This window comes from Mirounga leonina, unplaced genomic scaffold, assembly GCF_011800145.1.
Source record: "Mirounga leonina isolate KUSES-001 unplaced genomic scaffold, KU_Mleo_1.0 Mir_91, whole genome shotgun sequence".
Classification (NCBI taxonomy): domain Eukaryota; kingdom Metazoa; phylum Chordata; class Mammalia; order Carnivora; family Phocidae; genus Mirounga; species Mirounga leonina.
In genome coordinates, this window is record NW_023270839.1 from 7,649,953 (window position 1) to 7,663,766 (window position 13,814).

General features: G+C 55.9%; 1 protein-coding gene across 2 annotated transcripts; it reads left to right on the top strand.

Moving 5' to 3' along the window:
• Positions 1-2,817: 2,817 nt before the first annotated feature.
• AJUBA (ajuba LIM protein) lies at positions 2,818-13,814 on the top strand. Of its 2 annotated transcripts, none has more exons than XM_034993883.1 (8): positions 2,818-4,143; positions 6,905-7,006; positions 8,675-8,742; positions 8,878-8,940; positions 9,894-10,024; positions 10,113-10,164; positions 10,902-10,970; positions 11,444-13,814. In XM_034993883.1, exons 1-8 carry the CDS (start codon positions 3,108-3,110, stop codon positions 11,567-11,569), a joined length of 1,647 nt encoding a protein of 548 aa, XP_034849774.1. In that variant the 5' UTR covers positions 2,818-3,107; the 3' UTR covers positions 11,570-13,814. The 2 variants fall into 2 exon arrangements, with proteins under 2 accessions (XP_034849774.1, XP_034849775.1); XM_034993884.1 differs by lacking the exon at positions 2,818-4,143 and adding an exon at positions 4,820-4,914.

Here is a 13,814-nt window from a genome sequence, read left to right on the forward strand (position 1 = left end):
GTAGTCAGCTGAGTTTTTAAGTCCAAGAAAGTCTGGGCTAAGGGGCGCCTGGCTGGCTCAGTCAGTGGAGCATGTGACTCTTGATCTCAGGGTCATGAGTTCAAGCCCCATGTTGGGCATAGAGCTTTATTTATTTATTTTTTAAGATTTTATTTATTTAGGGCGCCTGGGTGGCTCAGTTGGTTAAGCGACTGCCTTCGGCTCAGGTCATGATCCTGGAGTCCCGGGATCGAGTCCCGCATCGGGCTCCCTGCTCGGCGGGGAGTCTGCTTCTCCCTCTGACCCTCCTCCCTCTCATGCTCTCTGTCTCCCATTCTCTCTCTCTCAAATAAATAAATAAAATCTTTAAAAAAAAAAAAAGATTTTATTTATTTATTTGACAGAGAGAGACACAGAGAGAGAGGGAACACAAGCAGGGGCAGAGGGAGAGGGAGAAGCAGGCTTCCTGCTGAGCAAGGAGCCTGATGCGGGGCTCGATCCCAGGACCCTGGGATCATGACCTGAGCCGAAGGCAGACGCTTAACTGAGCCATCCAGGTGCTCCTAGAGCTTACTTTAAAAAAGTGTCTGGGCTAGAGATAAGGATTTGGGAGCCATCTGTGTACATAGTTCATAATTCAAATCTTGAGGAGGGAGAACAGGGCGAACAGGGCCTGTGGAGCTCCTGGCTCCAGATGAAACTATGGAACAGTTACTACTGGAGCATGCCTTCACTGCATCCCTTTGCCCCTTCACTTGCCTCTGGTTCTTGTTATCCCCTGAAAATACAGGTCGTTGGTCTCAACTGTGCCCATTGCTGCCACCACCAACTCCCACATGGGCCTCCTTTAAAGGCTTCTCAACTTCTCATAAGGTTCACTCTCCCATCCTCACTCCAGCATGGGAAAGCTTACAAATATAAGAGGCTCTGTGGATATTTTGGTTGTAAGTAGCTGGAAGGAAGAATCCAGGTTCTCCTTTCCCATCTGGAGACAGGAAAGGAGGGAGAGCCTTATGGTTAATTCTGAAGATGTCGCTCACAGCAGGTTCTGAAGGCAACCTGATAGCTCCCCTCTGTTACTAATGCTTTCAGTGCTCCCTGCTTCTAGTCTGATAGTGAACCCTCCTCTGGATCAGAGAAAAGCTGTAGGCCTGACAGGGAAACAGGCTGATTCCCCAGAGAGATGAGGTCAGGGAGACAATGCAGCTAGGACAAAGAAGCCAAATAGTTTGTGCCAAATTAATTTCCCCAAAGATATTAACCTCCTTTGCTTCCCATTCCCTAAGGCTACACTAAGATTATGAAAGGTGTTCAAATGTTGAAATGAAAATAATATGCATGATTTGTTTGCATAAAATTTTCATACTCATTTACTATCAAATACAAAGGAATCATTTTCCTTCCCCATTTTACCTCCTCTACCTCTTTTTTTTTTAAAGATTTTATTTATTCTTATTTTGAGAGAGAGAGAGAGCACAAGAGGGGGGAGCGGGAGAGGGAGAACCAGACTCCCTGCTGAGCAGGGAGCCCGATGTGGGACTCGATCCCGGGACTCCAGGATCATGACCTGAGCCGAAGGCAGTCGCTTAAACAACTGAGCCACCCAGGCGCCCCACCTCCTCTACCTCTTGTCCCTGATGTGCTAAGGACAAAATCAGTTGCGCTGGTATTTAATTAGGCATGTTCAGCTTCAGCCACCGTTTCTTCTTTCCTTATTCTTCATGTTTACAGTATGGCCAACACTAGAAGTCTCCTCTTTCCCTTTTCCACCCTGATCTTTTTCACTTGCTAGCCCGTCTAAATGACATTTCTTTCTTCCTCTTTAATACTTTAATACTTAACTCTTTATCACAATCTCCTGTGGGCCCACCAACGGGGGAGGCGTTCGCTAGCCCTAACACCAGGCCTCCTATTCCTATAGTCCCCTGAAATAGTTGCTAAAAATCTAAAAATCTCTTTTCCCAACACCAGGGGGTGTCTTCTAGTCCTCTTTCTGTCCTACCCGGACGGTAGAGATGAGTCCCAACCCTCCTCCTCGTTTCTTTTGCATAGATACCAAAGCTCCTTCCTTCCCTACCGGCGCAGAGCTTTGGGTTCAAAAAGTGGTGTCCTTTTATTGCAGTTTATATGTTGGGCTCTCATTCTGTCTGGACTTGCACAAATTTGCCTTTTTCTTAGTCTGCTCATCCTTCGGGCTGCGCACCACCCACGATCCCCTCCCTTTGCTCCGGCTCCCCCTTTCTTTCGCTACCTGTCTTCCACCACCTCTCTACGCGACCTTCCTCGCCCTTCTGGGCTCTTCACATTAGCGCCTCTGAACCTCTTTATGTATCTACCTTTTTTTCTTCCTGTCCCCCTCTTTATGGATTTCTCCCTGCTCACTACTTCTGTGCCAGTCTCTCTTCATCTCTCCCACAGTCCCCACAGTAGGAACAAAGTCACGATGTTTGCGCAGAACATGCCTCGCGTCACCCCTTCCCGGACCGCGACATTCCACCGTGCCCCTCCGCGCATTCCAACTGCAAACAAAGAGTTCCTCTCCCCCCTCCCCCACTTTTCCCGGTCCCAATTCCTGAGAGATGTAGTAGCAGCTGCCCAAACTGCCCCTCAGCCGCCTCTCGCCTCCAGTCGGCGGGTCTCCACGTCCAGGACAGTTAGCATCAGCAGCACCCACCCCCGCCGGCGTACGAGAGATCCCTGCGCAGACACCCCCGTTCCTCTCGCACACAGCGCTCCGCCCCTCCCGGAAAGTAGATCCGGCCAGGCAGACAAAAGTTTGGGAGAGAAGTTCGGTCTGTGCTGAGTGTGAGAGCGAGGGGGGCGGGGGCCGGGGAGAGTGGGGCGGCCGGGCGAGTGGACGCGTGAACAGACAGACCTGCGGACGGGACAGCCGCGGCCGTAGGCCCTTCTAGCTCCACTTAACCCCTGATGCGCGGGGGGAAGCAGCCCCTCTCGCTGGGGGATGCTGCGGGATTCCCGGCGCCGGGCATCCGGGCCGCCGGCTAAACCCCTGTGCCTACCCCGTGCCCCCGGGGAACCGGAGTCCGGCCGCTGGGAAAGAGAAGCGGCCGCCGAGACGCTGCAGGGTGCCGGGCGGGGAGGGGGCTGGAGGCCCCAGGCCCGAGGGCATGGAGCGGTTAGGGGAGAAAGCCAGTCGCCTGCTGGAGAAGTTAAGGCTCTCGGACTCCGGCAGCGCCAAGTTCGGCCGCAGAAAGGGTGAATCTAGCCGGTCTGGGTCTGATGGGAGCCCCGGGCCGGGCAAGGGGCGCCTGAGTGGGTTGGGGGTTCCTAGGAAATCAGGGCCCCGTGGAGCTACTGGGGGACCTGGGGATGAGCCGTTGGAGCCAGCCCGAGAGCAGGGCCCCCTGGACGCTGAGCGGAACCCGCGCGGCTCCTTTGAGGCGCAGCGCTACGAAGGCTCCTTTCCCGGGGGGCCGCCTCCCACCCGGGCCTTGCCTCTACCTCAGTCATTGCCCCCCGACTTTCGGCTGGAGACCACGGCCCCAGCCCTAAGCCCCCGCTCCAGTTTCGCCAGTAGCTCAGCCAGCGACGCCAGCAAGCCGTCCAGCCCCCGCGGCAGCCTGCTGCTGGACGGGGCGGGGGCAGGCGGAGCCGGAGGTAGCCGACCCTGCAGCAATCGTACCAGCGGCATCAGCATGGGCTACGACCAGCGCCACGGCAGCCCCCTGCCCGCCGGGCCCTGCCTGTTTGGCCCTCCCCTGGCTGGAGCTCCCGCGGGCTATTCCCCTGGAGGGGTGCCGTCCGCCTACCCGGAGCTCCACGCTGCCCTGGACCGACTGTGCGCTCACCGGCCCGCGGGGTTCGGCTGCCAGGAAAGCCGCCACTCCTATCCCCCGGCCCTGGGCAGCCCCGGAGCTCTAGCCGGGGCCGGAGTGGGAGCGGCAGGGCCCTTGGAGAGACGCGGGGCGCAACCCGGACGACACTCAGTGACCGGCTACGGGGACTGCGCCGCGGGCGCCCGATACCAGGATGAGCTAACAGCTTTGCTGCGCCTGACGGTGGGCACGGGAGGGCGAGAAGCCGGCGCCCGCGGGGAACCCTCGGGGATTGAGCCGTCGGGTCTCGAGGAGCCGCCGGGTCCGTTCGTTCCAGAGGCTGCCCGGGCCCGGATGCGGGAGCCGGAGGCCAGAGAGGACTACTTCGGTGAGTGAGAAGTGGTTAGGGACGGGACGGGACCCGTCACCGCTTTCGTTCCCCACTGCCCCGACGGCCCAAATTGCCGGCGCCGGGAAGTCGGAGGCGGAGACGCGGAGCTAGAAAAGAGACAAGAGGGATTTCCCCTTCCCACCAGGTCTCAAATGGACCAGGGGTTCCTTATTCCTGCTACTCTCGACCCCCCTGATTATCTCGTGAGTCCCAGTTGAAGCTTTAGAGCCTCCGTTTTTCGTGGTAGGAGGCCTCGTCGGGAGGGGACCAAGTGGGGAGTGAGAGCATCCCCCCATTCTGCCCCCCCCCCTTGGCGGCGGTGCCCCTGCAGGCTTCTGCGCGCCGCGCCCCCACCCGGGCCCAAGCTCCGCCCGCAGGAATTCGGGGAATGCGCGGGTGGGGGGCGGGGCGGGCGGGCCGCGTGCGTGCCGGCTCCTGCCCGGGCACTCCAGGTGCCCGCGGGCGGGGCCGGCCGCGCGGCGCGGGGCGGAGGGTGGGGTGCGGGGGGGCGGGGTGTGTGGTGGGGGGGTGCTGTTTGCTAACACGCGCGGAGCCGTGGCCGCGGTCGGGGAAATGGAGCCTGGGAGGGAGGGTGAAGCGCTCTGGGACGGAAAGCAGGGACCCTGCCGCCGGCTCGTCCCAGTCCTGCTGGCTTGCTGCGTGCGTGGGCATTTAAGCGGAGACCTGGTGGTGTCCGCTTCTACTTTCCCCATCCCCCGGAAGTCAGGGCAGAAGCCGTGACCACCTGGACACTAGCATCCCTAGCAGGTTAACGACCCTGTGTAACTGCCAGGAATAACCTGGCCTTCAGTTTGGGCCACAACCTGCTCAGAATTCAGGCTAGAAATGGCACGTTATTTTCTGCCGCTGTTAGGGAAACCTGGTCGCTCGCTCTCTCCCGCACGCGATTACCTTTAAGGAGTATTGATTGATTGTATGTCTCAGCTACCGGGGGATATTGGGATCTTGAAGGATCTTTTTAGCTAAGACCCACAGCCACCACTTCGTTATATAAAGAAATGCTAATACGGTGGGAAGAAAAGAAATGGAAGGCCTTGGGCCTCTCCTCACCTTTCCCACCATCCATGTTCCTGCCCTAGACCCCATGCTCTAGACCTCTATGGCTAGAAATGGGGAGAGGGAGAGGAACCTAGCCAGGGAGGGCAGGTTGAGGCGGAAGTTGAGAGGTAGCAGGGCTGCAGGCCAACAGGGCCCTCCCTGCCCCGTTCAACCCCAATCCTCCCATCCTAAGAGAGGAAAACCTAGAGTAGATGACGCTTTGGTCAAGGGAGACTAAGTGACCAAGTCCTTTTAGCAGTTTCCTTTTGGGGCCCATGAGAAGTGGCGGTTAAGGGCAAAGAAGTCTCTTTGGCCAAGCCATCAGAGTGAAAAGGAAGAAAGGAGCTTGGACAGAGTGCAATAAAATGGCAGGAAGAACCTAGGTGTGGATATGCTGGGTTAGAGGAGGCTAGGTGGACATGTCTGAGCAGTTTGCACCTGTCTTCCCATAATGTCCAAGGCTTCCCAAAGAAATGCTCTGATGGGCCCCCCTGGCATGGCAATCTTGGCTCAGTCTTATGGGCATTTTGACCCCAGAGGTAGAGGTTTTTTCTCCCTGAGAGTCAGGTTGCCTCCTCTGACAGAATTCCCAGCCTGACTGTACCCTCCTACTCTGGCCCCTGGGTAGGGGCCCTCTTCCTTGGCTCCAGCCTTGCCAGCTGCCAGAGGGTGGGAGCAGGACAGGCCTGGGCCCATCAGTCGCTGCAGCTGCTGCACGGGCTCCCAAGCCCCTGGGCAAAGACTGGGATGGGCCCCAACAGGCAAGGAGTATGGCAATGTGCCGAGGGGGAGAGGTGGGGCGGGGTGAGGCGGGCCCGTTGGGATCTGCTCCCCAAAGACAGGCCCTAGCCCTCACTCATGAGCCTGGAATTGGGGAGTGGAGGGAGGGAAGAACACACCCAGGAAAGGTGGGTGCCAGAGCCAGGTGTATGTATTTTAGGAGGGGGGGTGTCAGAGAAGAGCAGTTCAGCTCTATCCTTCCCGTGATAGATTTCAGGGAGACATTAGGGATTCTGTCACCCTTCCCCCACCTTCCTGTGCAACCTCCAGTGCCTGGAACACACCCTACATTCTTAGCAGCCACCTCCCCACAGGAGTCATGCTCACATGGTCCCCTCTGCATAGGGCCCTCTGCTGAGCCATATCCTTCTTTCCATCCTTGGAAACCTAGAGGTGTGGAGCAGTAAAAAGTCATTCTGTAGCCATATAGCAGCTCGTTTTACAGATGGGGAAACTGAGGTCCCAGAGAGGCTTTCTAGGCCTCTAGGAGGCCACTGCTGGGCCATTATGGACTGGCATCTCTGACTCTTTGTCCCACACAGTGCAACGGGGGTCATACCCTTGCCTGTTAGTCTTTTCTCCCTGACAGAATCTGCACATTTGCAGGTCAAGGACCCTATTTTTGACTCTCTCCCAGTTTTCCACAGTATCAGGCACCATATTTTTGCCAGGCACAAAATAGATGCTCAGAAAATATCTGTTGATTAATCAGTAAACAGGGATGGGTCTGCTCAGCCAAGACCTTGCTGCATTCCGTTTCTCATTCTCCTCTCTTCCCAGGAGGGAGCCCATCAAAGGAAGTCTGGGACTGGTGGTCCTCTGGAACAATTAGGAAAGAGCAGTCAGGAAGGATCCTGAATCCCTGGTTTTGAGCTGGGGGTGTCGGGTGTGATGCTGACAACCTCTTCTCTCCCCTCAGGCACCTGTATTAAGTGCAACAAAGGCATCTATGGGCAGAGCAACGCCTGCCAGGCCCTGGACAGCCTCTACCACACCCAGTGCTTTGTCTGCTGCTCCTGTGGTGAGTGGACCCCTAGGCCTTGTGCACTGGCAGGCTGAGGCCTCAGGCACGCCCCACACGCATACACACTCTCAAGGGCCCCGGGAAAGCAGAGCTTGTGCCTCTTCGGGTCCCGCCCCCATGTGTCTGGTTGCCCACTACTGCCCCACCTGCCCTCCTCTGCCTCTCCAGCCCCCATGGTGGGTCTGCTTTCTGGGGTCAGCCCTCCCTTCCTCCACTCAGCCTCTTTTCCTCCCCTCTGTTCCTCCCTCTTTCTTCTGCCTCCTTGCTTGCCCAGCCTGGACTCCAGCCCGGCCTCCTCGGCCTCTCCTTGGTGGGGTTTGGTCCTGGGCAGTCTGAGTTGCCTGGGGCGACAGTGAAAGACTGGAATGTGGGAAGGGTGGGGGTGGGCTGGGGGAGTGGGGAGCCCTGGGGGGCGGAGAGAGGGGGTTTTCTCTTGGCTGGTCAGAGTTCAGCCACCTCGCTGGAGTGCAGGCCACAGGGCCATGCCAAGCTGATGACATCACGCTCCAGGAATGCCCGCCACTGTTAGCTCAGGAGGCCCGCCTGGGGGGGGGGTGCTCCCAGCAGCTTCAACTCCCCAGCCCTTCCCTCACCTCCCTCATTACCCCTCCCCACTGCTTGCCCACTCTTGATTCCTTTGCTAAACCTTTAATCTCCTATCTCTGCCTGTCTGACTCCAGCACTCAGCTTTTCTCTCCCCTACTCCAGCCACCACTAGCACCCCCGCCCCCTGCCGCCCCCCACCTCTGCCTGGTTCTCTTAGGTTCCTCCATCTGTCTGTCCTGTGTATAGGGCCTCTTCTGGGTGTGCCTCTTTCCCTCTCTGTACCCGCGCTGTGTCTCATGAGTTTCTAAGTCAGCTTTTCCAAACCATTGGGCAGAGGTAGAAGAGATTTTGATCAGAAGAGGGCAGAGGAGGTGGCACACTTGCCCGTTCTCCACCCTGGGTCTCACTCCTCCCCTCTCCCTGACAATTTAGACACCCTGGAGCAGTTCCTAAGTGTTGGTCACATGCCTTGTCTGCTCACAGAAGATCCTGGATTCTCTGGGTTCCTCTAAGCTTGGGGGAGCAGTCTAGTGCAGGGGGGAAGGGAAATGACTTTGCTCCCAAGCAAAGCACTTTGTCCCCAACAGTAATGCCAATATTTCCTGACCTCTACTGAGCCTGTCCCTGGAAGAAGACAGACAGGGCTAGGAGAGCAGGATGGCTGTGCATAGGCAGAGGCCCTTCGGTTGGAAGGTCCCAGAGGGCAAGGCCTGCAACAGAGCGACCCCCACCCTGGGCATTGGATGGCACCTTGTTCAGAGCTCCTTCACCTTGCACCCCAGCCTGGGGTTGGCTTTGCTCTCCCTGGTGGCTCCGCATGCACTGGATAGGAAGGCACTCATCGAGGGAGGGCGGGATCCTAGAAAACTGTTGAGGCAGGAACTGGAGGAGCAGCGAGCAGAGGAGAGGGGAAGTTGGCAGGAATGAGACCAAAGTAAATTGGAATTGCGCCAGATGGGATTTTTGTGTAGAGAGGGAGGACACACAGCAGTGAGGAGCACGGGCACTGAAGTCCAGGTTTAAATACGTCATGCGACATTGGAGAGCAGTGACCCTGGGGCGGGGACGCCCTGTACACGGACCCTGGGATGGCTCCAGTCCCTTGTCTGCTGCTTCTAGGGCGAACTTTGCGCTGCAAGGCTTTCTACAGCGTCAATGGTTCCGTGTACTGTGAGGAAGATTATCTGGTGAGTGAGGGGTCCCCCGGGCCTGGAATGGCTCCCATGCTGGGACCCCCCCCTTCTTGGCGGCTCACTGGGGTTCCACCCATCAGGTCGTTCTCTACTTGTAATATCCTCCCTTGGTCTTTTCTTTGTCCCTAGTTTTCAGGGTTTCAGGAGGCAGCTGAGAAATGCTGTGTCTGTGGTCACTTGATTTTGGAGAAGGTAAGCAAAGTGTCGTCAGCTGAGACTCTCTGAGGCTGGTGGAGCTGATGGGTAGAACCAGGGTCTAAGTGGGTACTAAGGAAAGGTGGAGGGAGGAACCCTATCACTGCATGAGTCGCTTTCCTCTCATTCTTCCCCAGAGCAACTGTTTACAGTGGCTTCCCTCTGCCGGTGGGGTCAAGTCTGGACCCCCAATCCTGCCATCCCCAAGCCTGTGTGATCTGGTCCCTGCCTCATTCTGCACGCACAGCCAAGCTAGGAGTGCGGAGTCCTGGGTCTTAATCCCCTTCCTGCTACTGGTTGGGCTCGGTTAGAACTCAGGGTTGTTGTTGGGTTTTTTTTTTCCATATGAAGGAGGAATAGGATTAGATCGGTCCTCAACCCTAGCAGATCACCTGGGAAGAAGTAAAGAATATGACCAGTGCCTGGGTCGTCATCAGAGATTGTGATGAAAACTTCTGGGGTGAGGCCCAGGCATTGATGGGTTTTACAAGCTCCCCCGGTGATCCTAATATGCAGCCTGGGGCGAGAACCACTGGCCTGGCTGCTCTCTATGACCGTTTTCAAGGTTTCTGCCTATTTTTTGTTTGTTTGTTTGTTTGTTTAAGATTTTATTTATTTATTTGACAGAGAGAGAGATAGCGAGAGCAGGAACACAAGCAGGGGGAGTGGGAGAAGCAGGCTTCTCGCTGAGCAGGGAGCCCGTTGCGGGGCTCGATCATGGGTCCTGGGATCCTGACCTGAGCCGAAGGCAGCCGCTTAATGACTGAGCCACCCAGGCGCTCCCCCTGCCTCTGTTTTAAGAGTCCTAGGCCCCTCAGATTACATCGCATTGTTCTGGGAGGAGGGCAGGGAGTTGGATGAGGTTGGGGGGCAGTGGGGAGCACCATGGGTAGCTGGAGAACCGAGACCAGAGGGAGACTGATCGATTCTCCTCCCACCCCGTGAGCCAGATCCTGCAGGCCATGGGGAAGTCCTATCACCCAGGCTGCTTCCGATGCATCGTTTGCAACAAGTGTCTAGATGGCATCCCCTTCACAGTGGACTTCTCCAACCAGGTGTACTGTGTCACTGACTACCACAAGTGAGTCTGCCCCCCTGGGATGTGGTGTGGAACTGGCCTCGGGGGTTCCCCAACCTCAGCTCCTCTCTCTCGGCCCTCTCTTTTTCAGAAATTATGCTCCTAAGTGTGCGGCCTGCGGCCAACCCATCCTCCCCTCGGAGGTCAGTATGTCTGGGTTCTCCTGTGGGGCAGCCAGTGCCGCTGCCCCTGGGAAGGGGATGGGGACATACGGCCCGGCTTCCCGCGGGAGGCGGTGGTGCTGAGGAATGTACTCTGAAGATTCCCGTGTGACTCTGCTCTCAGGGTCACCACCCTGACCCTAACATCCGGGCCTGGACATGTCTGACAGCCTCACTGGGCCCAGGCTTCATCCCGTCTCTCCCAGTCCAGAGGAGGAGACTTCCTTTCTTTGAGGTCAGGGTCACCAGATCCCAGATGTAGGGGCTAGAAAAAGGTGGGAAGAATCCTCAGGGCTGGTAGGAAGATGTCGGCAATGATTTATGCTATGTGTGCTACACGTTTGCCTAGGGAGAGAATCCAAAAGCCAGTGAGGAGCCAGACCCTACTGGATCTCCTCGTCCCCAGCCTAGCTTACTTTACTTGGGCTGCCTGCCCCTCTTCCCTCCGCACAGCTCGGAGAGGTGGGTAAGGCCAGAGCTGCTGGATGGAGGGAAAACTGTGAGAGGACGTGCCCTCCTGGAGGCAGCACCAAGGAAGGGGAGGGGAAAGCTCTAGGGGGACTTGCAGAGGCCACCTCAAAGCTGCAGACGATTGCAGAGTGCTCTCTCTGGAGACCCTCCATGTGATCTTCGCACTGGGGTGGGAAGGGGCCCGTAGCGGGAGGGCAGAATCGGGGTTGTCATGCTACGCTCATCCCATGGGGTCTGCATCATTTCAGGGCTGTGAGGACATTGTGAGGGTGATCTCCATGGACCGAGATTATCACTTTGAGTGCTACCACTGTGAGGTGAGTGCTAGGAGCCAGGGCTCCTGGAGGAGAATCTGGAGCAGGGGAACGGGGCTGGGGGAAGAGGCGTGTGTGTCCCTGGACTGCCCGAGTCTGTAGGAGAGGTCTGAGGCATGGAAACCAGGAAGGTGCTCCGCCCCGTCCCCAGTAGCTCTCCCGTCCTCCCATCCTCCAGCCAGGCTCTCTGCTCCGGGGGGTTTAGTCCTTTCTGCATCTGGCTTCCCCAGAGGCAAGACTAAACTGGGGAGTCCTGGTAACCCCTGCAGATGGGAGGCCGGCTCATTATTTCTGCTGTAGCAGCGCCACCTGCTGTCCCGCTGAGGTACTTTCTCGGGCTTCTCCTCCGGGAGTCCATCGCTTCCAACCCCCCCCCCCTTTCTTCCAGTCCTTAGGAGGCTGGTGTGGAGCAGGGCAGACTCCCGACATGTCCGAGGTGCCCGGGCTGAGGTCAACTAGGTGTCCTTCCTCCCTAGGACTGCCGGATGCAGCTGAGTGACGAGGAGGGCTGCTGCTGCTTCCCTCTGGATGGGCACTTGCTCTGCCACGGCTGTCACGTGCAGCGGCTCAGTGCCCGACAGCCCCCTGCCAACTATATCTGAACTGCGGTCCCCGCTGCTGCCTTCGCCACCCCGGACAAGTTGCTCTGGCCAGAGGGCCCCTCTGAGGCCAGCTGAGGCCAGGAACGTGCTCCCAGGTCAGGCAGAAGAGTCCTCTGGGCAGGGCCCCACGGGCCAGAGACCCAAAGATACGACATTCCAGATGGACTGTGGAGAAGGACCCTTCCGCTTGCCACGGTGGGGTGACTGGCTTGCTTCCCGTGTGCACAGCCTGAGCTGTAGCAAACACTCGGGCAGGCAGGTTCCAGGACTTTCTAAAGGTCTGATTTTAGTCTGTATCTCCAGTATCCGTTTATGCACAGGTCAGGCAATGTTCTGGCTTTGGATTATAGGAAGAGAGGACATTATGAACACTCCTCACTCTTTTGCACCCCTCACGTGGGTCAGATACGGGGTCAGCAGGTTCTTACCACAGTATCTTATCTCTGTATCTGGATGAAGAGGTGGAAACTGGACCTTATTCATGAGTTGTTTCTTGGTGACCTTCTCTCTAAGGACCAGGAGAGCCGCTCACCCCTGTGCTGGGAAGCGGGGGCAGCTCGGGTGGACCTGCTGCCTGTGTTGCATGTCTCTCAGGGACTCACGTGGGCCTGGGAAGGCCGGGTGGGTGCCTGTCCTGGGTTCCTCTTCTCCTCGGCTCGGGGACGTAACGAGTGGGCCTTTGGGGGTGCAGGAGGCCTCAGGCTAGGCCACGCGCCCAGGTGCGGGCGCACGGAGCCCTCCAGCCCACCGTACACACGCAGAGGCACACTCGCTCTCTCACTCCCTTCTTCTCAGGACACTGTCATCCCCGTCCCCTCACAGGAGCCCCCCACTCCAGACCTGCCACCCTGCAGAGGGATCCAGGATTCCAGCCACTGCAACTCCCAAGCCCTGAGGTTCTGGGGAGCCAGAGGGGTGACACGCTTTGACCTGGCTCTAGTCCGTTTGGCTAAAATTGGTCCCTTAAAGCCAATTATGGAACACTTACACCCTTCAACTTCACTGGTTTTTTTTTTTCAGTGCAGAAAGGACGGTTTTATTGAAAGCGCGGGGACAGGACCCATGGGCAGAGAGAGCTGCCAAAGTTTACATCACTTAATGACCAGTTTGCCAAAAGCTCGGTTCCATCTGGGGAACCGTTTAGGTGTTCACTTAGGTGTTCTATTATGTTTTGGGTGTTTTAAGGATTTATATCTATTCCTCCAACAGTACTTCTGAGTTACTGTCAACATAAATTTATCAAATTTGCAGCACTTTGTAAATGAAATTGTTTCCTACTTTTACGGACATCTTTTCCTATGTTATCTACTTTTCCAACATTTTTCAAAAAAGTTTAAAGTTCCTAGCAATAAATATAATTAATTGGTACAGACATTTTGTGTATCATTTTTTGTGTTTCTTAATCTAATATCCCTTTACAAATTAGATGCCTTGGAAAACGTAATGGAGCTCATATGATTTTGATGCTTTGGCCTAACTTCTACATTCCTGCTGTTAAAAATGCCAATGTATTCTAAACAAATGAAAAAGCATGTGGCATATTCAGTTGGCTAACAATTAAAGGTTACATAGACAACAGCAATAAAAAGTGAAAGGGTGACTCTGCTAAATCCTTTTGAAATGCTGCAGATTTGATAAATATTTGAGACTAATTGTCTCTAGGTGAGTTGGTTTTAGGCAAATTAATCTGATAATCTTTGATCCTTAGTCTTCATTCTTTGTCACTAAGAGTTTCATACTGGAAATGGTGACTCCTGAGAACAGAAATTCCGCATTTAGGGGTTATTCTAAGGTGGCCGTGTCAGCCACGCTGGGGTCGCAGAGAAGAGGCCTGTGCATGAGGGTATGATTGAGAGGAAGAGCTCACATTCATACCACTGACTGCCGGAGGAGATGCACTTTTGGAGTGATAAATGTTCTGAGACTAGATAACTTGGTCTACAGCTGGATTGCTTCTTCTGAATTATTATTATTATTAAATAAGTGAATACAAAGACTCTGACTGGGCAGTTTTCTCACCAGGCCGCTCCAGGACTGGGAAATCCAGGCAAGCACGTATAACTTTACATCCATCCTTTCTTTGACTCTTGGGGGTCGTGTCCGCTCCGACCCTTCGTTTCTAACTCTGATTTCAGCCTCCCATCTGTTGCTGACTGGCTGATTCCTTTCTGGGTCTATGCTCATCTGTGCCAGCCCTGGGGCTTCCCAAGACTTCTTGACACTGAGGCTACTCTCTCCTTCCTTC